The sequence below is a fragment of the Nannobrachium achirus genome, assembly GCF_963921795.1.
Source record: "Nannobrachium achirus genome assembly, chromosome: 16".
Classification (NCBI taxonomy): domain Eukaryota; kingdom Metazoa; phylum Chordata; class Actinopteri; order Myctophiformes; family Myctophidae; genus Nannobrachium; species Nannobrachium achirus.
In genome coordinates this window covers 60,560,715-60,585,367 of record NC_137823.1, presented here as the reverse complement: position 1 = coordinate 60,585,367, position 24,653 = coordinate 60,560,715, and the positions used below count along the sequence as shown (strand labels likewise).

At 44.5% G+C, this 24,653-nt stretch overlaps 1 protein-coding gene across 4 annotated transcripts; it reads right to left on the bottom strand.

Annotated features, from left to right (window-relative positions):
• Positions 1-429: 429 nt before the first annotated feature.
• lats1 (large tumor suppressor kinase 1) lies at positions 430-24,318 on the bottom strand. 4 transcript variants are annotated; one of them, XM_080744527.1, is made up of 12 exons: positions 24,195-24,318; positions 21,052-21,546; positions 19,138-19,288; positions 15,633-15,901; positions 14,900-15,200; positions 13,316-14,051; positions 12,364-12,619; positions 6,762-7,344; positions 5,107-5,246; positions 4,739-4,784; positions 2,366-2,472; positions 430-1,586 (listed from the first exon to the last, which is right to left on the bottom strand). In XM_080744527.1, the coding sequence occupies exons 2-12, from the start codon at positions 21,412-21,414 to the stop codon at positions 999-1,001; spliced, it is 3,540 nt and encodes a 1,179-aa protein (XP_080600653.1). In that variant the 5' UTR covers positions 21,415-21,546; positions 24,195-24,318; the 3' UTR covers positions 430-998. The 4 variants fall into 4 exon arrangements, with proteins under 4 accessions (XP_080600653.1, XP_080600652.1, XP_080600651.1 ...); XM_080744526.1 differs by lacking the exon at positions 4,739-4,784 and having other exon boundaries at positions 5,061-5,246; positions 21,052-21,536; positions 24,182-24,318; XM_080744525.1 differs by lacking the exon at positions 4,739-4,784 and having other exon boundaries at positions 5,061-5,246.
• Between the last annotated feature and the right edge of the window lie 335 nt (positions 24,319-24,653).

Genomic DNA, 24,653 nt, shown 5'->3' with positions numbered 1-24,653 from the left:
CCCTGATAATCTTTTTTTCCATTTCCCATCGCCTCTTCTGACTGCACAAAATAATGCATCATACCCTGTAGTGTACGTCCCACTAATACCACCTGTAGTGGAGAGAGAGAGCAGTTCTTGTAGTGTTTCGGAGCGGGCCTGTTCATGTGTCACGATGAATGCCTTCCATGTACCGTACTGTAGCGTCCCGTTTTTCCACAGGTACATTGCTACGTTTCAAATGCCGTACCTATGCAAACGATGGCCCCTGCGCACACACACACACATACACTCACTCACTCACACGTGCATGCCCCTCTTGACCCATTTAGGCCTAGAATTATTGAATGCTTTAACCAGTGAAAAATAGCAGATATACAAGCTCACAGTGCGGCACCGAGTGCCGCGCTGCGAGCTTGTAGATCTGCTATTTTTGAAAAAGTCGTGAGAATGTGTGCAAATCTTTGACCATATGTATTTTCAAAGCGAACGTTTGTAACTTAAATTTTGCTTCTGGATGGTCCCTGGAACTAGATATTTTGAGATGGGCGTCCGTGGCCAAATAAATATCATTTTGGGGGTCCTTCACATGAAAAAGTTTGAGAACCACTGACATAGTAGTCTCTCAAGAACAGACTGAGCTCCAGTTAAGAGAAAAGGACCTTTTTCTTTGACAATGGCTGGCCAGATTGCTGACATAGAAACATAGGTTTTTTCAAAAAACCTTAGGATTCAAAAGACACTTATAGAATCGGGTCAAAATTTCACGATCTTTCAAAAATAGCAGATCTACAAGCTCGCAGCGCACGATCTGCTATTTTTCAATAAATAAAGCATAAAATAATAATACACAATTACTGTGTACCCGTTCTAAATGGGTTTTAACAGAGACCAGGCAGTTATCCTCCCCTTGGTTGGCCCCATCTTCACGTACCAGCAGCTGGACAGAGAGAGATGGGTGAGCTAGACATACACCAGGTCTTCACGTACCAGCAGCTCCACAGAGAGAGACGGGTGAGCTAGACATACACCAGGTCCCGGCCTTGTCCCCCTGCAGGACTACCGCCGCTTCCCTCCTCCTCCTCCACCTCCTCCTCCTCGTACTCCTCCTCCTCCTGCTCTCCCTCGCCATCCTCCTGTCCGCCGGGGCCCTCGGCGCCGGCGTCGTCAGTCTCGTCGGCTCCGTAGCCCTCGTACTCGATGGGCTTGGGGCTGTTGTAGGGATGGCCGTTGTCGTCGAAGAACCGCCGGAAGGTGAACTCGTAGAAGGCGTGCTCCGGGTGCTCGCCGTTGCGGAACCAGCCGGCCAGCGTGTCGTTGTGGTCGCCCCCCTCGCCGTCGCTGCTCCACAGCTTGTCCGGGTCCACGGGGTCGAAGTTGGACGTGTCCGTGCAGTGGGCGATGGTGGGGATGTACGGCGCCGGCTGCTGCCGCAGGTCGTTGGAGAAGTCGATGGCCCTGAAGAACGGCTGGGCCTTGATGTCGTCCGCGCCGTCCTTGCCCAGGCGGTCCTCGGGGCCGCGGCACAGCTTGACGATGAGGTCCGACGCCTCCGGGCTCAGCTTGGCCTGCGGGGGGATGTGAAGCGTGCTCTGCCAGTTTATCACCTGGTGGGGAGAGACAGTAGACAGTCAAGTCAAGTCACATTTATTCATACAGCAGGTTAGACAAGCGCAGACTCAATGTGCTTACAAGAAAATGCCAATAAAGACAAAAAATTCGATCCAAAATAAAAACAGACATAATGACACAAAGTGAACACAATTACATATGATTGAATAACAGTTTAATCAATACATTCAAAACCTAGATAAAAAGCTTGGGAGAATAGGTACAGTAGGTCTTTAGTTTGCTTTTAAAATAAGACACTATTGTAACAGACCTTAGATCAGCTGGTATAGAATTCCACAGAGTGGGACCACAGTTACTAAAAGCACCATAACCTGATTTAGAATGGATCCAGTATTCAGTGAGGAGACCTTTGCCAGATGATCTAAGGGTTCTGGTTGGTACGTATGGTTCAAGCAAGTCAGAAACATAGGAGGGAGCCAAACCATTAAGAGATTTAAAAACAATAAGAAGCAACTTTAAAATAAATTCTATGCTTTACTGGGAGCCAGTGAAGAGAAGATAAAACAGGAGTATGTTCAAATTTCAGACAGTGTCATGTCATGGAGTATATCGTGCGTGAAATCAATGTAGGTTTAATAGCACTAATGCTACCAGTGGTCGACAACTGTTATGTACGGTTGTTGTAACAGGGCAATGCTGTAAAAGAACATGCATGCTCGGCAATCTACCCCATATAAATCAAGTTTTATATAAAAACAAAAACATGATAAGGTAGAAAGCTACATCAGGTTAAAGTACTGGGTATTTAACACACCTTCAGCTGGGTTTCGAGGGGCGTGGTTGCTAAGAACGGAGGCTGCCCGACGACCATCTCATACAAGATGACACCAACACTCCACCAGTCACAGAGCTGGGTGTATCCTAGAGAAAAGAAAGAATGGTGTTTAAAAAAAAAAAAAAAACATTTTAGAGAAGAGAGGGAACGTGATTAACATTTATATCAAACCACAGCATTTGGGATTTAAATGTTTGGCTCAATATTAACCACTTAAACCGTATATGCATACATCTCAACAATAAGAATAAGCAATTTACTCTTACATCTTGACTTGCATATTCTAGTATTTACAAGATCTGCCATTTGTGAAAAAGGGGGGGGGGGGGGGGTCCCCATTATCTTAATGTGCAACATTGTTCTCTCACACAACAGTAAACAAACCAACATAAGGTTTAAGTGTATAGAGGGTATCTGCACATTTCTACGGTGACAATTTAAGAACTTTTTAATACCTCTAAAATGACAAATTAAACACTGGCCAAGGAGAGAGAGAAAACCAGGTGCTCAACGTAGAGTTAAGCCCTTTGCACACAGGACAGTTGCGTTTGCTGCATGAATAAAACGCATTGGATTTGGTGTGCATTCTGTGCAATGCTGTGCGGAATCGGCGCTGCGGATCCAAAAAGGAGTCATAAAAGGAGCGATGAGTTTTTTACCGCATGCGACAAGACGCACAAATCGAACTGGGTTCGATCGAGAAAAAACGCACGGTGGCAGCCACTCGTCGCACGGCTAATTCGGAGCCGGTGTGCATGAGGTCATAGAGAATCATTGTTTTCTTTTCAAAAAATGATATTGTCCGTTTTATCCGTGGGGTTAAACGCGCCTGTGTGCAAAGGGCTTAAGAATAGTAACATTTAGTATAATGGTGCTCTTGGATCAACGGGATCAAGTCATGAAAAGATGCACTCAAAGTTTAAAAGGGAGGAAAAAGCCTTTATTTTATTATATTAAAAAATATATATTAAACACTGGACAAATTGTCAAATATTAGAGGAAGAAATTGTGAAAATAGACGATCTAGATCTGCTATTTGCACAATAGAACCGTGTTATAGAAAATATAATGCCTCAACTCTTAGTGCTCATCAGGGTGAGTGGTCCCCAATTAAAATGTGATTATTTTGGGGTCGCGGCCTGAAAAGGTTGAGAACCCCTGTTTTAACTGAAGGACGAGAAGACATTTTTAAACAATGGTACCTGTCCTTAGCAGCACCTCTGGGGCGATGTAGTTGGGTGTCCCTACCTGTCCTTAGCAGCACCTCTGGGGCGATGTAGTTGGGTGTCCCTACCTGTCCTTAGCAGCACCTCTGGGGCGATGTAGTTGGGTGTCCCTACCTGTCCTTAGCAGCACCTCTGGGGCGATGTAGTTGGGTGTCCCTACCTGTCCTTAGCAGCACCTCTGGGGCGATGTAGTTGGGTGTCCCTACCTGTCCTCAGCAGCACCTCTGGGGCGATGTAGTTGGGTGTCCCTACCTGTCCTCAGCAGCACCTCTGGGGCGATGTAGTTGGGTGTCCCTACCTGTCCTTAGCAGCACCTCTGGGGCGATGTAGTTGGGTGTCCCTACCTGTCCTCAGCAGCACCTCTGGGGCGATGTAGTTGGGTGTCCCTACCTGTCCTTAGCAGCACCTCTGGGGCGATGTAGTTGGGTGTCCCTACCTGTCCTTAGCAGCACCTCTGGGGCGATGTAGTTGGGTGTCCCTACCTGTCCTTAGCAGCACCTCTGGGGCGATGTAGTTGGGTGTCCCTACCTGTCCTCAGCAGCACCTCTGGGGCGATGTAGTTGGGTGTCCCTACCTGTCCTTAGCAGCACCTCTGGGGCGATGTAGTTGGGTGTCCCTACCTGTCCTTAGCAGCACCTCTGGGGCGATGTAGTTGGGTGTCCCTACCTGTCCTTAGCAGCACCTCTGGGGCGATGTAGTTGGGTGTCCCTACCTGTCCTTAGCAGCACCTCTGGGGCGATGTAGTTGGGTGTCCCTACCTGTCCTTAGCAGCACCTCTGGGGCGATGTAGTTGGGTGTCCCTACCTGTCCTTAGCAGCACCTCTGGGGCGATGTAGTTGGGTGTCCCTACCTGTCCTTAGCAGCACCTCTGGGGCGATGTAGTTGGGTGTCCCTACCTGTCCTTAGCAGCACCTCTGGGGCGATGTAGTTGGGTGTCCCTACCTGTCCTTAGCAGCACCTCTGGGGCGATGTAGTTGGGTGTCCCTACCTGTCCTTAGCAGCACCTCTGGGGCGATGTAGTTGGGTGTCCCTACCTGTCCTTAGCAGCACCTCTGGGGCGATGTAGTTGGGTGTCCCTACCTGTCCTTAGCAGCACCTCTGGGGCGATGTAGTTGGGTGTCCCTACCTGTCCTTAGCAGCACCTCTGGGGCGATGTAGTTGGGGGTCCCCACCTGTCCTTAGCAGCACCTCTGGGGCGATGTAGTTGGGTGTCCCTACCTGTCCTTAGCAGCACCTCTGGGGCGATGTAGTTGGGTGTCCCTACCTGTCCTTAGCAGCACCTCTGGGGCGATGTAGTTGGGTGTCCCTACCTGTCCTTAGCAGCACCTCTGGGGCGATGTAGTTGGGTGTCCCTACCTGTCCTTAGCAGCACCTCTGGGGCGATGTAGTTGGGTGTCCCTACCTGTCCTTAGCAGCACCTCTGGGGCGATGTAGTTGGGTGTCCCTACCTGTCCTTAGCAGCACCTCTGGGGCGATGTAGTTGGGTGTCCCCACCAAGGAGTGGGCCAAGCAGCGCTGGTGCTGCCGGGCCTTCCTCCTCTCCAGAGGCTTCAGTCTGTCTGCACAGCGACAGTTGGTGGGGTCTTCTTCCCACTCCTTGCTGAAGTCCATGCTGTCCTGTCGGACGTGGTCTCCTGCAGGGGACCATCAAACAGAACAGAGATTCAGCTTTACTCACGCTCGCCGCTCGCTTTCATTTTCATGTACCGCATCTGCGTGCTCATTTGTTTAAAGGAGTAGTTCACCCCCAAAATGACTTTTTTTCTATTGATTACTAATGCCATGGAGAGTAGAGTTCAATAATATTTTTTGGTTTTTGTCACATTCCTAAGACAAAAATTTGATTTGAGTAAATTTACCCCCATTGATTCCGGATGGTGACCCGTTTCGAAACGGGTCACCATCCGAAATGAATGGGGGTACATTTATTGTTATCACATTTATGTCTTGGTGCAAGATAGATATATATATCAGCAGGAATTGACACTAAGGCTTGCCCACCTGCCCCTGGCAGGTAAATAAAACTTAAGGGCAGGTGGAGTTTACTTTCAGGTTGCCCTACGAGGCACGTGCTTGTTTGAGCGGGGATGCAACAGTCTATAAACACACCGGATATAATGTGCTGTTTTCACTGTTGCTACAGTACATTTAAAAATATAAAATAGGTGTGAACCCATAGTCATATTCAATCATAGCTATGTAGGAATTAGGAATTAGGTATGACATTTGTTATTGCACAGCCCCAGGAAGTAAAACAAAATAAGTGTTAAATTGAACGGTAATTCAAATTTTACCTATCATTTTATAATGGATGGTTTGATTTACTTTTTGGGCAAGTAGAGCATGACCTGTACTTGCCCGATGGGCAAGTGCCTCCGAGACCAACCCCTGCATCAGCATAAATACAGGTACACTTATAAATACACTAATACATTAAGCACTAATACTGTGCTGCTGTGATCATCCGTAGACTACAAATTTGCAGAATTAAATAGCATTAAATGGATTCAGAGTTGTGTGCAGAGTGCAGACAGTGAAGTACAGACATACCGGTAGTTCTTCGGCTTAAGTGGTGTAGACTTACAGGCACCACTGATCATTTCACACGCTTGTTTTCTTCGCAATTAGCTGGCAAGTGGGCCAGCTAATTGCGACGAGAACAAGCGTGTGAAATGTAGTACTATACGTTTTCTATCCATTCCCTTCGGCTAGCATTTGAATTAATTATTCATTGCATTATGCTTCCCACTGAGACCTAATAATTAGTTCAACCACATAATACCTCTTTGGAAGCCCTTGTAGTTACAATTGCAGTATTATATTGTCACTGTCGGGCAGAAACCTCGTATCTCCAAGTTTCAAATTTGTATGTTTTTTCGTCAAGTAAAGCCCTGCTTCATCATACAAGACTGTCACACAAGACTCGCACCGCGAGGCGTTGTGTGCTTGTAGATCTGCTATTTTCACTACTTAGAATTTAAAAAAATTACGAATACAAAACGAACGGTTTTGGACATACTGTACAAGGTTTCCACCCGACAACAACGATATGGAGCATTGGGTGAACACAGTAAAACATTTAAATAAAACACAAAACCATATAACAGTCAAGAGTTGCTAAAGCACTGTGAACAGAAGTCAGTACTAACCGCTCTGGTAGTACTTGGAGTCGTGCGTCCAGCGGAAGCCCGTGCAGAGGCCAAAGTCGGTGAGCTTGATGTGTCCGTCTCGGTCTATGAGGATGTTGTCGGGCTTGATGTCCCGATGGATGAAGCCCATCTTGTGGACACTCTCCACGGCACAGGAGAGCTCGGCGATGTAGAACTGGGCCAGCTCCTCCTTGAAGATGCCCAGCCGTATCAGCAGGCTCATCATGTCCCCGCCGGGGATGTAGTCCATGACGAAGTACAGGTTGTCCTTGTCCTGGAAGGAGTAGTAGAGCCGCACCACCCACTCGTTGTCCGCCTCCGCCAGGATGTCGCGCTCCGCCTTGACGTGGGCCACCTGGTTCCTCAGCAGCACGTCCTTCTTGCGCAGTGTCTTCATGGCGTACAGCGCGCCCGTGTCCTCCTTCCGGGCCAGGCACACCTCGCCGAAGGCGCCGATGCCCAGCGTCTTGATGCGCTTGAACATGGACTTGTCCATCTTGGCTCGCTTCAGCCGGATGTAGTTGGACTCCTTCTGGCTCAGCATCATGCGCATCTGCTCCTGGGCGTCCCCCGACAAGCCCACCTGGCGGGACATTTACAGGAAGGAAGAGAGACATTCAGAAGGGACATTTACAGGAAGGAAGAGAGACATTCAGAAGGGACATTTACAGGAAGGAAGAGAGACATTCAGAAGGGACATTTACAGGAAGGAAGAGAGACATTCAGAAGGGACATTTACAGGAAGGAAGAGAGACATTCAGAAGGGACATTTACAGGAAGGAAGAGACATTCAGAAGGGACATTTACAGGAAGGAAGAGAGACATTCAGAAGGGACATTTACAGGAAGGAAGAGACATTCAGAAGGGACATTTACAGGAAGGAAGAGAGACATTCAGAAGGGACATTTACAGGAAGGAAGAGACATTCAGAAGGGACATTTACAGGAAGGAAGAGAGACATTCAGAAGGGACATTTACAGGAAGGAAGAGAGACATTCAGAAGGGACATTTACAGGAAGGAAGAGAGACATTCAGAAGGGACATTTACAGGAAGGAAGAGACATTCAGAAGGGACATTTACAGGAAGGAAGGGAGACATTCAGAAGGGACATTTACAGGAAGGAAGAGAGACATTCAGAAGGGACATTTACAGGAAGGAAGAGAGACATTCAGAAGGGACATTTACAGGAAGGAAGAGAGACATTCAGAAGGGACATTTACAGGAAGGAAGGGAGACATTCAGAAGGGACATTTACAGGAAGGAAGAGAGACATTCAGAAGGGACATTTACAGGAAGGAAGAGACATTCAGAAGGGACATTTACAGGAAGGAAGAGAGACATTCAGAAGGGACATTTACAGGAAGGAAGAGAGACATTCAGAAGGGACATTTACAGGAAGGAAGAGACATTCAGAAGGGACATTTACAGGAAGGAAGAGAGACATTCAGAAGGGACATTTACAGGAAGGAAGAGAGACATTCAGAAGGGACATTTACAGGAAGGAAGAGACATTCAGAAGGGACATTTACAGGAAGGTAGAGAGACATTCAGAAGGGACATTTACAGGAAGGAAGAGAGACATTCAGAAGGGACATTTACAGGAAGGAAGAGACATTCAGAAGGGACATTTACAAGAAGGAAGAGAGACATTCAGAAGGGACATTTACAGGAAGGAAGGGAGACATTCAGAAGGGACATTTACAGGAAGGTAGAGAGACATTCAGAAGGGACATTTACAGGAAGGAAGAGAGACATTCAGAAGGGACATTTACAGGAAGGAAGGGAGACATTCAGAAGGGACATTTACAGGAAGGAAGGGAGACATTCAGAAGGGACATTTACAGGAAGGAAGAGACATTCAGAAGGGACATTTACAGGAAGGAAGAGAGACATTCAGAAGGGACATTTACAGGAAGGAAGAGACATTCAGATGTTTCCGTAGGAAGAACAAATTGTTGCTGCCCGACAGAAACCTTGGAGCTCCGCTCCATCATCTTTTTTTTCATAATTTAATCAAAACAATTAATGCCCTATTTTATACTTTATCGTATGACAGTGTTGTGTGAAAACGGCAAATCTACAAGCTCACAACATCACAAGACGTCGTGAACCTTTTGTGAAGATTTTGAAAATTGTAGCTTATAATAAAATGCCCAAAATAGGGACATCAGGTTAAAATAGTTTTAGGGCCATCTGTGGGTTTTATGAATATTTACCCAACTAAATAATAGTTACATTGGATCTATTGAAACACAGGTTATTTATTTACTTTATTATTTCATTTACTTTATTATTTCCATTTTCTGAAAAGTAACAGCTTTGGACATACAAGGTTTCTGTCCGACAGTGACACATTCTAGAGTTAACCCAAAATACTTTTCTCTCTTGAGTTGATTACAGATTATTTCAGGCTCAATAGATAAAAGTATGACAAATCATGGTTAGATTAAAACATAACAAAAACATCAAGGGTATCTGTTGACAGTGACACACATTGTGGACAATAGTGCAACATGCAGTGAGGATAACCTACCATAACTTTTTCTTAAATTGTTCACACGTCACCAAACCGCTTTTGTTATTCTTTCTGACACACAGGAAATGGCACAATATGTGGTGGATGAACATGAGGTGACATGCATTTCCTCTGTGGTCAACATGCTGTTTTCATAGGATTCAAAAGTTGGGGCAAGTGATTTTTTTTTTTTTTAATCTTTTTAAGGTTAAAGCACTATATTCTGATCGCAATCATTTCTATAGAGAGTGTGTTCAGTAACCCATTTATCAGCTTAGATTTGATACTGCTCCAGTTCCAATTTTCTCTGATCATTTCTTTGTGTCATCACTTGTTTATGCTGCTGAAAATGCCATTTCTGTTTACTGAAGAGCTGGAGAGACAGGGAGACTCCTCCCATTACTGAAGAAACACTATATATCAATGAGCATCATAAATCAGAATAGAGAGCTATTGAATACCTATTTAACAAAGAAATATCACTTACCCTACCTTAATGTGGTTACGTTATACCAATCAGCTTCAAAAGAGCAGCATCTACCATGGTTCAATGATTTATAGATACAGTGCATGTTCATGTTTGTGTATTCAAGAGGACAGAGAAGCAGAGATACCATGGTTCAATGATGTATACAGACAGACAGTGCATGTTCATGTTTGTGCTTCTCTGTGAGGACAGAGAAGCAGAGATACCTTTACCTTCTACGTCAGCTGTTAGTGACCGCAAGAAGAAAAAGCAAAAGAAGGAACAGCTAAGAGGAAAAAATGGAAGAGTGTGAAAAGTAAAGTACTATCAAAGATTAAAGAGACAACAATGTCTTTACTAAAGAATAAAACAGTGGTTCTCAACCTGTGGATCGGGACCCCCCAGGGGATCCTCAAATTATTTTGGGGGGTCCCCAGATGATTAACTTAATGTGCATAATTGTTTTCTCACCCAACAGTCAACATACCAACATAAGTTTTAAGTGTATATAGAGGGTATCTGCACATTTCTAAAGTGGCAATTTAAGGACTTTTTAATACCTCTAAAATAGCAAATTAAACATTGGCCAAATTGTCAAATATTAGATGCAGAACTTGTAAAAAATAGCCACAACGCAAGGCGTTGAGCATGTAGATCTGCTATTTTCAAAATAGAATTGTATTATACAAAATGTAATGCCTCAACTCTTAGTGCTCGTCAGGGTGGGGGGTCCCCAGTTAAAATATGATTATTTTGGGGGTCACAGCCTGAAAAGGTTGAGAACCACTGGAATAAAACAGGAGGAAGTGCAGACAGAATGAAAGCTCAAAGGACACAATTTCTTTAAGACCAATACAAAATAGTTGAAGGAATAAAATTACATTTCAATTTTGGTTGTGTAGTTCTTTATCAGACATTGCACAACTCAATGTGCCTCCAGGTTTCAATGAATAAAATTGCCAACAATGTTTGTTTTAGAGAAACAGCAGTGTTGTGTAGCTAGAGGATCAGAGATTGTCACCTACTGATAGGCCTGGGAAAAACCTACAGCTACAAATCATATCACTGCCGCGATATGAAGGACTGCCCTAAAGTCCTTTGGAACAGTGGTTCTGCAATGAATGCAGTTATTTTCTTTACATTTCCAAATTGTTTCCAGTATCAAATTCTACCTCTAGATAAAATTTACAGTAGATGTCAGACGAATCAGTAAGCAGAGATCTCCGATCCTCTGGCTACACAATACTAGAGAAAATAGAGATAAAAGTAGGAAATGTTTTTGTCAGCTGACATGAAAAAAAAAAGAAAAAGAAAAGTATCCCTCCTTTCACAGGTAAATGTAAACACTAGGGTTGGGACGACAAGCCATATTATCGTGATAAAAAACACTCACGATAATCGTATCGTGGAGATTTAGATTGCAATATCGTTCTCCACTGGGATCAATAGACCGTTTGTCAGCCTTCTGATTGGTCCCTGAGACTCCCTGACTGGCCAACCAGAAAAAAACATTCACTTTTTGCTATCGGGGGTGGAGTTTGTGCAGTGGAGAATGTTAAATGTGGCTTTCAAAACTGTCCGCAGTGCGCGACACGGCGATCGCCCGGTACGGCCGCGATCTCGGCCGTGATCTCGCTCATCATAATGAATACGCTTCAACAAACTAGTTCACATGGACCATATCAATGGTCTAAGAGTCACGATTGGGTACATATATTTTAAATGGGCAGAATTACGAAAAGCCAGCCTATTATGTGAGGTTAGGATTATAGTTCTGTCCTCTTCCTACCCAGGATGCAATGCGCGGTCTATTCTCTTTCTGATCCAGAGGATTAAACTAATTAAAACATTTATTTTCGGGGGGAAAACTACTGTTTTGCTATGTAATTACTGTACCTTTTTCTTCCCTTTTTATTAATATCACGTAGATGTGTTTTTTGTGGTACTTTATATAGCTGTAATGAGGCTATGAAGGGAAAGAAAATCCCATCCACTACCACTATAAAAGAATCTGCAAAGAGGATTCTGTCCCACTGGGATTAAACAAATTAAAACATATATTTTCGCGTAAACCCCCTGTTTTGCAATGTAACTACTGTACCTTTGTCTTCCCTTTTTATTAATATCACCTAGATGTTTTTCCTTTGGTACTTTATATAGCTGTAATGAGGCTATGAAGGGAAAAAAAATCCCATTCACTGCCACTATAAAAACAATCTGCCCAGGGTTAATGTCCCATCATAGTAACAGGGCAGAATTGGGCGGGATTTGCAAAAGGGCTTATTCACCTTTTATTTGCCGAGCTGCATATCCGGTACCACTTAAACCCTTTATTGGTAAAAAATAATATACCTACTCGATATAGTCTTTTTCTCACTCTCTATCAAATGTCTTAGCCAAAAAATAGCCGATCTACAAGCTCACAACGCGCGTTGAGAGCTTGTAGATCTGCTATTTTTTTGGCAAATCATGTTCCGCCCCCGGATAATGAATTTTGATTGTCGCGATAATATCGTAAATTGCGATTTCTTTTGTCACAATAATCGTGATGAAATGTTCACATCGTCCCATCCCTGGTAAACACAAATATAACGACATGATGTGACTAGCGATCTCTCACCCGCTGCATCTCGCTCTCCAGCTGTTTCCTCCGGCAGATGCGCATCTGGTGGTTTTTCAGGATGTTCTCCACGTGCTGCTCCATGAAGAACTTGAAGGCCTGCGGGGAGTAGAGCGGCAGCCGCGACGAGTCCCCTCGCCGCTCCTCGTCCTTCTTGTTGCGCCTCACGGGAACGGGCGACGTGGTGATCTGCTTCTTCTCCTTCTCCGTGGCGACCGCCGCACTCTCTGGGCTGTCTGTTGGCCTGTCGTTAGGGCTGTCACAATTATTACATAATCGTCTAATCGCGGTTATTTGACATAACCGCGATTATTTTTCATAATCGTTTCCATGTTGAAAAAGTTTCATATCATCGCTGTCGGGTGAAAACTTTGTATGTCCAAAATTTGGACATACATTTTTAAAATGATGATACAAGCACACAACGCCTCGCGGCGCGAGGCGTTGTGTGCTTGTAGATCTGCTGTTTTCACTACTTTTGTGCAACGGCCTTGTATGATGAAGCAGTGCTTAACTTTGCGAAAGAACGTACAAATTTGAAACTTGGAGACAACGACGATATATTGTTTTTAAAGTAAAAAATAGTAGCAGATCTACAAGCTCACAACATGCTATTTCCACTATCAATGTTCTTTTTTAAGTACAAAGTTGTCAAATATGTCAGTAATTTCTTTTTATATTTAGGTTATGTGTCATATCTACCATGTGCAACTTCAAAGCCTAAAAGCCAAACAGAAATGCAATTAGCCAGTAGCTATGCACCTCCCAAAAAGCTGTTGTCCAATGCTAGCTTAGAATAACTTCCTGCTTGCCAGTTGATAAGCTAGCATTGGACAAAAGCTTTTTCGGGAGGCCAATTGTCAACGACAAAAAACACAATTAAATCGTTAATCGCAGTTATTTGAGAGACAATTAATCGTCTTGTAAAATGTCATAATGGTGTCAGCCCTACCTGTCATTTGAGGAGGACCCACTGGCAGCACTACTGGCCTCCTCCTCCGGGTCGGCCTGTTCCTCACGCCCGGCGCCGTGCTTGTTGGCGCCCGGGTCGTAGGCTGGTGGACAGGGCGCGGCGGCGGGGGGCTGCTGCAGCAGGTGCTTGGGATACGGGGGAGGGGGACCCTGGTAGCTGGGCACCTCCGCTGCCACAGGGGGGGACGGGGGCTCTGGGTAGTTATTTGCGGGCTGCGGGGGTGGAGGCTGCATCCACGGCGGGTGCGTGGGGGCGACGGCCGTGTGCAGCTCTGGTTTCTGGACGCGCGTGCTTTTCACGGGCTGCAGAATGGGCGCCTGAGTGATGGCCGTGACGGTGGTGGCCGAGGGCTGCGAGCTGGCTGCGTGTTGGGCCTGCCTGTTACTGAGCTGGTGGCTGTTGAAGGAGTTGGAGCGGACAGGCATGTTGTTGTGCTGCTGCCACGAGGGGGACAGGTCCTGGTTGGTGCCGGGAGAGGACTGCTGCTGGCCCGGGGGGGCTTGTTGGGACCAGGACTGGGGAGAACCAAGGTTGTACATGTCGAGGTTGTGACTGTTTCGGTTGGGCACCATCATGGACTGAGGGAGGTTGCCGCCGTTGACGTACGAGGGAGAGGAGGCGGGACCTCCGCCGCCCTGGATCTGCTGGTCGGTGGGACTCTGCCGACTGCTCTGATTGACAGGGTACGGTGGGGGCGGCTGTCGGTTGCTCCCTGCTATTGGGGGTGCAGGAAAAAAAAAATCGATTTGAATTCAAATCGTGTTTCTAACATGGTAAGATTCAGAATCGATTCTCATTTTCCAGAAATCGATATTTTATTAATTGTTATTTATTAGATATTATGATTTTTATTTTATGATTTTTTTTTATTAAGATTTTTTTATTACGATAATTTATTAGATATTGTGTTGTGTTTGTACAAGTTAAAAGAATGTGTGCAAGCATGAATAAATCAAACATGTTGTCTTGGATTCACCTTTGTGTGTTTACATTATTGCAATAAGTTGATAAAACCTTTACAATTATAAAAGCTACACAAATGTACTCTGCTTTCATGCCTGCAGACAGGAGTAGATCCTGATATATGAATTGAATAGAGAAGTGTTTTCAATAGAGAATCGTTTTGAATCGAGAATTGTTTTTAAATCGGAAAATAAGCGTTTCTGAATTTGAATCGTTTGGGATTTGAAAGAATCGAGAAAAAAAAAAGAATCGTGAATCGTGACCCCAAGAATGGATTCTGAATGGAATCCAAAGATTGTCAGCCCTACCTGTGATGTACTCTGACTGAGGAGAGCCGTTCTGAGACCAGCTGGAGGAGAAGGTGAACTTGTTCAGCCCTACCTGTGATGTACTCCGCCTGAGGGGAGCCGTTCTGAGACCAGCTGGAGGAGAAGGTGAACTTGTTCAGCCCTACCTGTGATGTACTCCGCCTGAGGGGAGCCGTTCTGAGACCAGCTGGAGGAGAAGGTGAACTTGTTCAGCCCTACCTGTGATGTACTCCGCCTGAGGGGAGCCGTTCTGAGACCAGCTGGAGGAGAAGGTGAACTTGTTCAGCCCTACCTGTGATGTACTCCGCCTGAGGGGAGCCGTTCTGAGACCAGCTGGAGGAGAAGGTGAACTTGTTCCCAGCAGAGCTCTGCATGATGATGGGCTGGCGGCCCACCGGCACCGGGCTGATCCCGCGCTGGTTCTGCGGAGCCGGGGCCGGGTACACCTCGGGCCACGCCCCCTGGGGCACCGGAGAGATGCGGGGCACCAGGTAGTCCATGTTGCCGGAGTAGCGCTTGGTGGATGGGTTGCTGTCCCAGGTGGGTGGGGAGGGGGTGGTGCCTCGGTTCGGTGGCGGAGTCACGCTGCGTACCTGATAGGAGACGAGACGATATGAAAATGTCATATCACGATTATTGTGACAAAATAAATTGTGGTTTACGATATTATCGCGATAATCTAAATCCATTATCCTGGGGCGGAACATTTGCCAAAAGATAGCAGATCTACAAGCTCGCAACAAGCTTGTAGATCGGCTATTTTTTGGCAAAGACAATTGATAGAGTGAGAAAAAGACTGCATCAAGTACGTATATTATAAGAACCTTTTACCAATTATGGAGGGATTATGTGGTACAGGATATGCAGCTCGGCAAATAAAAGGTGAATAAAAGGTTGATCACAGTGCATGACGGAGGACGATATCATGATAAATTAAATCTCCACAATACAATTATCGTGAGTGTTTTTCTTTTTTTTACGATAAACAATAATATCGCAGAGTATGGTCCCATCCCTGCGCGTACCTGAGGCGGCAGGGGAGGGTTGACTCTCTGGTTGTTTCCGGGGTGACCCTGGGGGAAGGCTGGAGGGGGCCGTGCTGCCATGTCTCCCTGCGGCCCGGGGCTGTCAGAGCGGTACATCATGCCCTCCACCATGAGGGGGCCGCTGTCAGAGCGATACATCATGCCCTCCACCATGAGGGGGCCGTGTCTCTGCTGGCTCAGGGACTCCTTAGAACCCTTCCAGCTCTGCCTCCGCAGCACGGGCTGCTGGATGTGAGAGGCGCCTCCTCCTGCAGGGAACAGCGCAGCAAACCAGTTTACCTTACTGAAAGTCATTTTTATCAAACTTAACCCCCCACCCCCATATTTGACTTATATACATTGTCTTGTTCCCTTCGTCGCCATTTACTGTTATTCCTAAAAACCACAGGACAAAAATCCACTCGTCCTTGTAGTCAGGGAAAATTAGCAGAATACCTGTCAAATCTGGGAATAAATTCCTTACCAAACAATTTCTTCACCAATGTGTTCGTAAAGGTGTCTAGTAACATATCTAACAAAGATTGAAATTCAACATCCCTAGCAAAATGTTTGACAGCTAGGGTAATTCTGGGTCTCATTCACTTACTATAACTGTACTATAAGGGAAAAAAATCACTCCCAAAAATATGCTTCAAGTGGGAATAGGTGTTTTTAATTATTCTGAATCCAAGTGGGAATAGGTGTTTTTAATTATTCTGAATCCATTGCATGTAATATTTATACAGACTTGTTCATTCAAAAAGTGTTGCCTTCAACACTTTTACGTTTACGTTTCTTTTACGTTTCTTTTAACCTGTACCTTTTCGATACAGATTAAAAGAAACGAAAAGATATTTGATTTGTAACGTCTAACTGTTCATCGAAATAAACAATTCATTGCAAGCATTTGTTTTGCACAAAAAACATTCCTTGGGCCAAAAATGGACCCCATACACCTGGTGAAAAGTGATGACTCATCACTAAACCATAGTTTTTTTGCATCTGATTTTGGCCCAATGAATGTTTTTCGTGCAAAACAAATGCTTGCAATGGATTAGGTTTTAGAAATGTTTTTTACTGATTAGGTGCGTGCTTTACCTATGTCACTGTTTTTCTAGATTGATATTCCTATGCATTGTTATATTGTTGTTGATGTACTGACATATTATCTTGCTTATTACATTGATGTATTACCTGCTTATTGTAAGTCGCTTTGGATTAAAAGAGTCTGCTAAATGCCTAATTTGTGAATTGTAAATTCCATCAACAATTTTCCTAAATCCTGCAACAATTGCAGGCATCTGTGGACAAGCAGAGGAGCCTGTGGTTAGACTGACAGAACCACTGCTGTATTGACTTTGACCTCTAAGGAACTATTGCTGTATTGACTTTGACCTCTAAGGACCGTCCAGGAAGAGTGCTCATGTGCGTCTTGCGGTGACACGCTTCCTAGTTTCTTCTTTTTTCGCACTGATTTTTGACATTGCACTATTAGGTTGTGTTGGTAGTTTCTGAGTATTTTTGCTTTATTTAACAATGACAGTGAGATACTTGTTTGCACTAACTAGCATTGACTGCTATGGTCTCTTTTGCAAGACACTTTATGTATATATACTTATATTGACTGCTATGGTCTCTTTTGCAAGACACTTTATGTATATATACTTATATATTATTCGCTATTGATGCACCTTCTCTTTATTGCTACTGTACTGCTCTTGTCTTTGTTTTGTTTTTTTCCCCCTCTTATCTATCTTTTCTTACGTCTCTGTAACTTTGTAAATAACTGTATACTGCTGTGCTTCTACTGGAGAACTGAATTTCCCCCTTGGGATAATAAAGGTATCTATCTATCTAACTATCTATCTATCTATCTACCTACCTACCAGGGGCTCCAGGGGGACTGTCTACCTACCAGGGGGACTGTACTGTATACCTACCAGGGGACTGTACTGTCTACCTACCAGGGGGACTGTACTGTATACTGTACCTACCAGGGGGACTGTACTGTATACCTACCAGGGGACTGTACTGTCTACCTACCAGGGGGACTGTACTGTCTACCTACCAGGGGACTGTACTGTATACCTACCAGGGGGACTGTACTGTATACCTACCAGGGGACTGTACTGTCTACCTACCAGGGGGACTGTACTGTATACTGTACCTACCAGGGGACTGTACTGTCTACCTACCAGGGGACTGTACTGTCTACCTACCAGGGGACTGTACTGTCTACCTACCAGGGGGACTGTACTGTATACCTACCAGGGGACTGTACTGTCTACCTACCAGGGGGACTGTACTGTATACCTACCAGGGGACTGTACTGTATACCTACCAGGGGACTGTACTGTCTACCTACCAGGGGGACTGTACTGTCTACCTACCAGGGGACTGTACTGTCTACCTACCAGGGGGACTGTACTGTATACCTACCAGGGGACTGTACTGTCTACCTACCAGGGGGACTGTACTGTCTACCTACCAGGGGACTGTACTGTCTACCTACCAGGGGGACTGTACTGTCTACCTACCAGGGGACTGTACTGTATACCTACCAGGGGACTGTACTGTATACCTACCAGGGGACTGTACTGTATACCTACCAGGGGGACTGTACTGTCTACCTACCAGGGGACTGTACTGTATACCTACCAGGGGGACTGTACTGTCTACCTACCAGGGGACTGTACTGTCTACCTACCAGGGGGACTGTACTGTCTACCTACCAGGGGACTGTACTGTCTACCTACCAGGGGGACTGTACTGTCTACCTACCAGGGGACTGTACTGTCTACCTACCAGGGGGACTGTACTGTCTACCTACCAGGGGACTGTACTGTCTACCTACCAGGGGGACTGTACTGTCTACCTACCAGGGGACTGTACTGTCTACCTACCAGGGGGACTGTACTGTCTACCTACCAGGGGGACTGTACTGTCTACCTACCAGGGGGACTGTACTGTCTACCTACCAGGGGACTGTACTGTATACCTACCAGGGGACTGTACTGTATACCTACCAGGGGACTGTACTGTACACTGTACCTACCAGGGGACTGTACTGTATACCTACCAGGGGACAGTACTGTATACCTACCAGGGGACTGTACTGTATACCTACCAGGGGACTGTACTGTACACTGTACCTACCAGGGGACTGTACTGTATACCTACCAGGGGACTGTACTGTATACCTACCAGGGGACTGTACTGTACACTGTACCTACCAGGGGACTGTACTGTATACCTACCAGGGGACTGTACTGTACACTGTACCTACCAGGGGACTGTACTGTATACCTACCAGGGGACTGTACTGTATACTGTACCTACCAGGGGGACTGTACTGTACACTGTACCTACCAGGGGCTCCAGGGGGACTGTACACTGTACCTACCAGCCTGGGGCTCCAGGGGGACTGTACACTGTACCTACCAGGGGCTCCAGGGGGACTGTACTGTCTACCTACCAGGGGGACTGTACTGTATACTGTACCTACCAGGGGCTTTCATGCCTGCGTTGACGGGGCGGGCCGCAGCAGCCACCATCTGCTCCCTCAGCGGGTCCTGGTAGCTCATCTTACTGATGAACTCTATGGCTGCCTCCATGCTGCGACTGTTGGTCTGCTTCAGAGCACGGATCACCATTTCCTGAACACACAACGTTACATTTACCTTTTAGGCCAGGGGTTTTCAAAGTGGGTGACGGGGCACCCTGGGGTGCCGCGATGGCAGTCCAGGGGTGCCGCGAGATAATTTGATAATATTTGGAATTTATTTGGATGTTTCAAATGTGTTCGTCTTTTGGTAAAGCAAAGCCCTGCTTCATCATACAAGACTGTCGCACAAAACTAGTGAAAACAGCCGATCTACAAGCACACAATGTAGATCTGTTGTTTTCACTAGTTTAGTACATTTTATACATGATAAATACAAAATGAACAGTTTTGGACATACAAGGTATGCTATAAATATACGGTGCTGGGAGTGAAAAGTATAATGCAGGGGTGCCTCGGATTAAAAAAAATATTTATGGGGTGCCCTGAGACAACATTTTTTTGGGAACCCCTGATTTAGGCAACCATCGAAGCCGTTAGGATTTTAGATGTAAGTGTGCTCATGAAAGGTTAATACAGTAGGCGTTAATTGCCGTAATAGCAAAACAATGTGACAATATTTATTGTGAAGGCAACACTTTTTGAATGAACAAGTCTGTATAAATATTATATTCATAATCAGTCAGTCAAAACACCAAAGGCCTTTTTGACCCCTCCATGACAATACGCCAGGCGATGTGTGGCCAAGGACATTTGACTATATACAGTAATTACCATTCTTGTGATTAAATTGATGATAAAGTTGCGAGGGGAGTGGCCAACTAAACTGATGCCAGCCGGCTGTGTTCTTCTTCGTGTGCTTTATTTCGGGAGGCTCAACACCACATTCTCCCATGTATCCCTGCGGTTGCACGTGACCGTTGGCAGTCAATATGGCAGTCAATAGCATTCCTTACGATTCCTTGAGTACCATTAAAACAATGACGGCGACACCCATACAAGGGACAAAAAAAACGTCATTTTCGCAGCATAGAAAGCAATGGCTTCGCACCGCCCATGTATTTTTTTTTTTTTTTTTTACAGTCTATGGGTATACATAATTACATGTATACCTTTATTCCTTTTATGCACATTTGGGTTCGGGTTCGAACCCTCTGTACAATTATTTTTATTTTACGATGTAACTGCAGTCATAGGAAGCTAGCAAAAATAATTTGTTTCACCCACTCCTATATACTGTACTTGGTGTAAATTTGTGAAAATGAAGTAGTTTGAGTTTAAAGCAGGTACATACTGTATCACCAAGAAAAGACCAACTGAGAAAACTGCTGTCAACAATTCAAGCTGGTCATTCCACATTGCATACTTTTCATATTTCAAATAATTCTCTTAGACAATTGCGAGCGCAATGCGCTGGCTCAATCCCATCTTGTCTCAGTCTGTAATTTAGACTGCTCAGATTGACATTCCTTGACATTGTCGACAATCCTACCAACTCATCTCGACTGAAAAACAAAACAGTACTAGTGGCTCTTTGAAAAGGTGCATGTGTGCTTTCTGTCTCATAGGGCTGTCACGATTATGACATTTTACATGACGATTAATTGTCACTCAAATAATTGCGATTAACGATTTACCGGTAATTGTGTTTTTGTCGTTGACAATTACATTTCTGTTTGGCTTGTAGGCTTTGAAGTTGCACATGGCAGATATGACATGAAACCTAAATATACAAAGAAATTAAGGACATATTTGACAACTTTACACTTTAAAAATAACATTGAGAGTGGAAATAGCCGATCTACAAGCTCACAACGCGTAATAACTGTAATAACTGTGACAGCCCTACTGTCTCACCTCTTCAAATCCAGCAGACAGGAGCTCCAGCAGCATCTGTCTGTTGACCTCGGCCGTCGCCCGGCCTGAAGTGCTGGGCTCGTTGGCGAAAGGCATCAGGGACTTGCGTATCTCCTGCAGTGCCTTGTGGTAGGGGTTCTTGGGGTTGCTGCTGCGCCCCTGCTGCCGCAGATCTTCGGGCAGCGCTGCTTTCCCGGCGCCGCCCATCATGTCCACTTTAGGGGGGTCGGAGGGCCGAGACAGGTTGCGGAGACTCTCCCGGATTTCCTGCAGCATCTGCTGGCTGTTGCCGCTGTAGTTGCTGGCGGGGAACGTCTTGGGTCTCATCTGTCGGTATCCTTCGGGTTTCTCCCCCCTCTTCATGTAAGAACATGTATGTGGACAGCCAAGGTGATGAACAGGGTGGCACAGCACAGCACTGATGTCCTGCGTGAGTCGTGTGGGTACCAGGGTCTCAACGACGTCCCCAATGTCTGACTTCACATCTGCATGCTACTGAAATAAGAGAAGTTTATGTCAAATTGAATTACAATGTCATGGCCAAACGAGACATGGATAGCCTAAAGCAGGGGTCTTCAACGTTTTCAGGCTAAGGAGAGAGAGATGAAGCAGGGACCCCCAAAACCTTTTCATAGATTCCATGTAGTTTCATTGTTTGACAGCATAATCGTCAGTGTATTTTGGATTCATGTCAATTTGTGTTTGCAGATATTTAACCACTTGAGCCCTCATTACCTAATAAACTTGACCTTTTACTCTGCTCTTTTTCCCCTCTACACCAAACGTCTTTGCCCGAAAATAGCCGATCTACAAGCTCACAAGGCCTCGCAGCGCGCTAGGGGACCCGGACCCCTTGTTGAAGACCCCTGGCCTAAAGTGATGATGTAAATGCCTATTTGGCTTTAAGACAGCTAAAATGGAATCACTATGATAATAATAATAATAATAATAATAATAAATTTTATTTGTATTGCACTTTTCATTCAGTGAATCTCAGAGTGCTACATACATTTCAAGGAGAACACATACTAAAAGAATAAAAAATTATCAAAGTCAATAATAAACATTAGCAGGTGGATTCAATAATCAATAATCAAAATCAATAATATAATGTTATATGACGATAATATGCAGATTTTAAAATACAAAGATAACTTAAAACTATAAACTAGAAAAAAGGCCTTCCTGAATAAAAAGGTTTTTAGGCCAGCTTTAAAAGAGTCTAGGTTCTGTGGTGCTCTCAGCTCTATGGGGAGGCTGTTCCACAGGCGTGGTGCTGCCGAGCAGAAGGCCTGGTCCCCCATAGTGCGTAGCTTGGTATCAGGGACTTCCAGGAAGAATTTGTTTGCTGATCTGAGGGTCCGGGTGGAGGTTTGTGGAGGCTTGGTAATTAGTGACTGTAGGTAGGGGGGGGCAAGTCCATTTATGCAGTTGTGAGTGATGAGGAGGATCTTGTAGTCAATCCTGGCTGAGACGGGGAGCCAGTGCAGTGTGAAGAGGATGGGTGTTATGTGGTCGTATTTACGGACTCTCATTAGGACCCTGGCAGCGCTGTTCTGTATATACTGCAGCTTCTGCATACTCTTGCCAGGAATCCCAATAAAGAGCCCGTTACAGTAGTCCAGTCTTGAGGAGATAAAGGCATGGACAAGCTTCTCTGCGTATGACAACGACAGCCTGTAGTAACTCAAATGTTGTATGCCTTTGAGGTAAAACAAGTTGAAAAAATAATAATAATATAACATTGGAACCGGGGTCACAAAACAAGAGCTCTCATATACTTGCTAGGTTTGTCAGGTATGCCACACTATAAGAGAGCACAATGTATGCGAAAGATGGCAACATTAAATTATTTCTTATTTGTCATCATTGTCATTGAGGTATTAGTACTTTACTTGAGTATCTTCAATTTCCAATACTTTTACTTCTACTCCACTACATCTCGGATCTAAATAAATACTGTACTTTTACTCCACTACATTTATTTGTATATACTAGTTACGTTGTAGATTGAGTATTACTACAAAACATATATTAACCGCTTCAACCCTATTTGGACACATTTGAAAATAGCAGATCTACAAGCTCACAATGTGTCGCATCGCTAGGCATTGTGAGCTTGTAGATCCCATGCTTGTTCTGCTTATGAAATTGATGTTATCCTAGATAAAGTACTATGTTCTATCCGTCTGTCTTTCAATGTTATATGAGATACATAAAGTGTGGTTCCTGTGGAAATAAGCCTCAATAAGCCTTGGCTTTCTAGGATATTATCCTAGATAAAGTACTGTTCTATCCGTCTGTCTTTCAATGTTATATGAGATACTTAAAGTGTGTTTCCTGTGGAAATAAGCCTCTGCTTTCTAGGATCTCCTTTTAGTTGACCAACTTGACCTTGTACCAGTGATTTGTACTGTCATGAAACTGTACTTTTTCTATTGCAAACTTCTAATATATTCTTCAATCAATCAATCTCCTTTTAGTACCTTGTACCAGTGCCGTCATGAAACTGTATTTTTTTTTATGCAAAACTTCTAATAAATTCTTCAATCAATCAATCCCATTTTCAAAAGATGTGTATACATTTGACAACTTGAAACGGGACATTCTGCATATTGAGTACTTTCTACTTTTGGTACTTTAGTACATTATTTTGATATTGATACTACTTTTGTACTTTTACTCAAGAATTCAGGACTTTTACTGATTGATTGAAGACTTTATTAGAAGAAGTTTGCATAGGAAAAAGTACAGTTTCATGACAGTACAGTTCACTGGTACAAGGTCTACTAAAAGGAGATCCTAGAAAAGACTAAGCTTATTTCCACAGGAAACCATTTAAGTATCTCATATAACATTGAATGACAGACGGATAGAACACAGTACTATGCAGTAGATATAGTCAGGAGATAAAAAGGGGAAAACAATTTAAAAATAAAAATATACAGTAGGTAAATACAGACCAGAATGTTACTTTCTACATAGCACTATTAATATTTTTGTGTAGTACTTTTTCCACCAATGCAGTGCTATCAAATGGCAACCATTTGCAGGTAGGCTCAGCCTACTAGCTAACGAGCTAATTCAACAACAGGTTGCGAATTAGCTCGTTAGCTTAGCAGCGCTAAACATCAACAACTCACCAGAGGTCGAAGCTGCTTCTCCTTTTCATTCCACTGGTCTTGTTCCGCTCGTAAAGCGACGGACTCTTAACGCACGGTAGTCGGGTGACAGTCAGGTGTTTTGTTTTTTGATGAAAACGTGTTGGTTTTGCCCCAGTTCTCGAGCTGCTAGCTAGTAGTGCTAGTCACTCACTAGCCGTGTTGAATTCCTAGGATGTCTACTGGAGGTGGGACGTTCGCGAACGAATCGAGTCTTTTGTGAACGGCTCTTTTGGAAATGAACGACGGGATCCGGTTCGCCGAATGGAGCCGTTCCTTTCTAAATGAACAACAGTGGTGGAAAAAGTACAACAATTCTTTACTCAAGTAAAAGTATCAATTCTGCAATGAAAAAAGAAAAAAAAAGGATATATTCCAGAAGTCACCAGAAAAAGACACCTTCAAATAAAGTAGTCTATAGTTAATCTATAAATTATATTC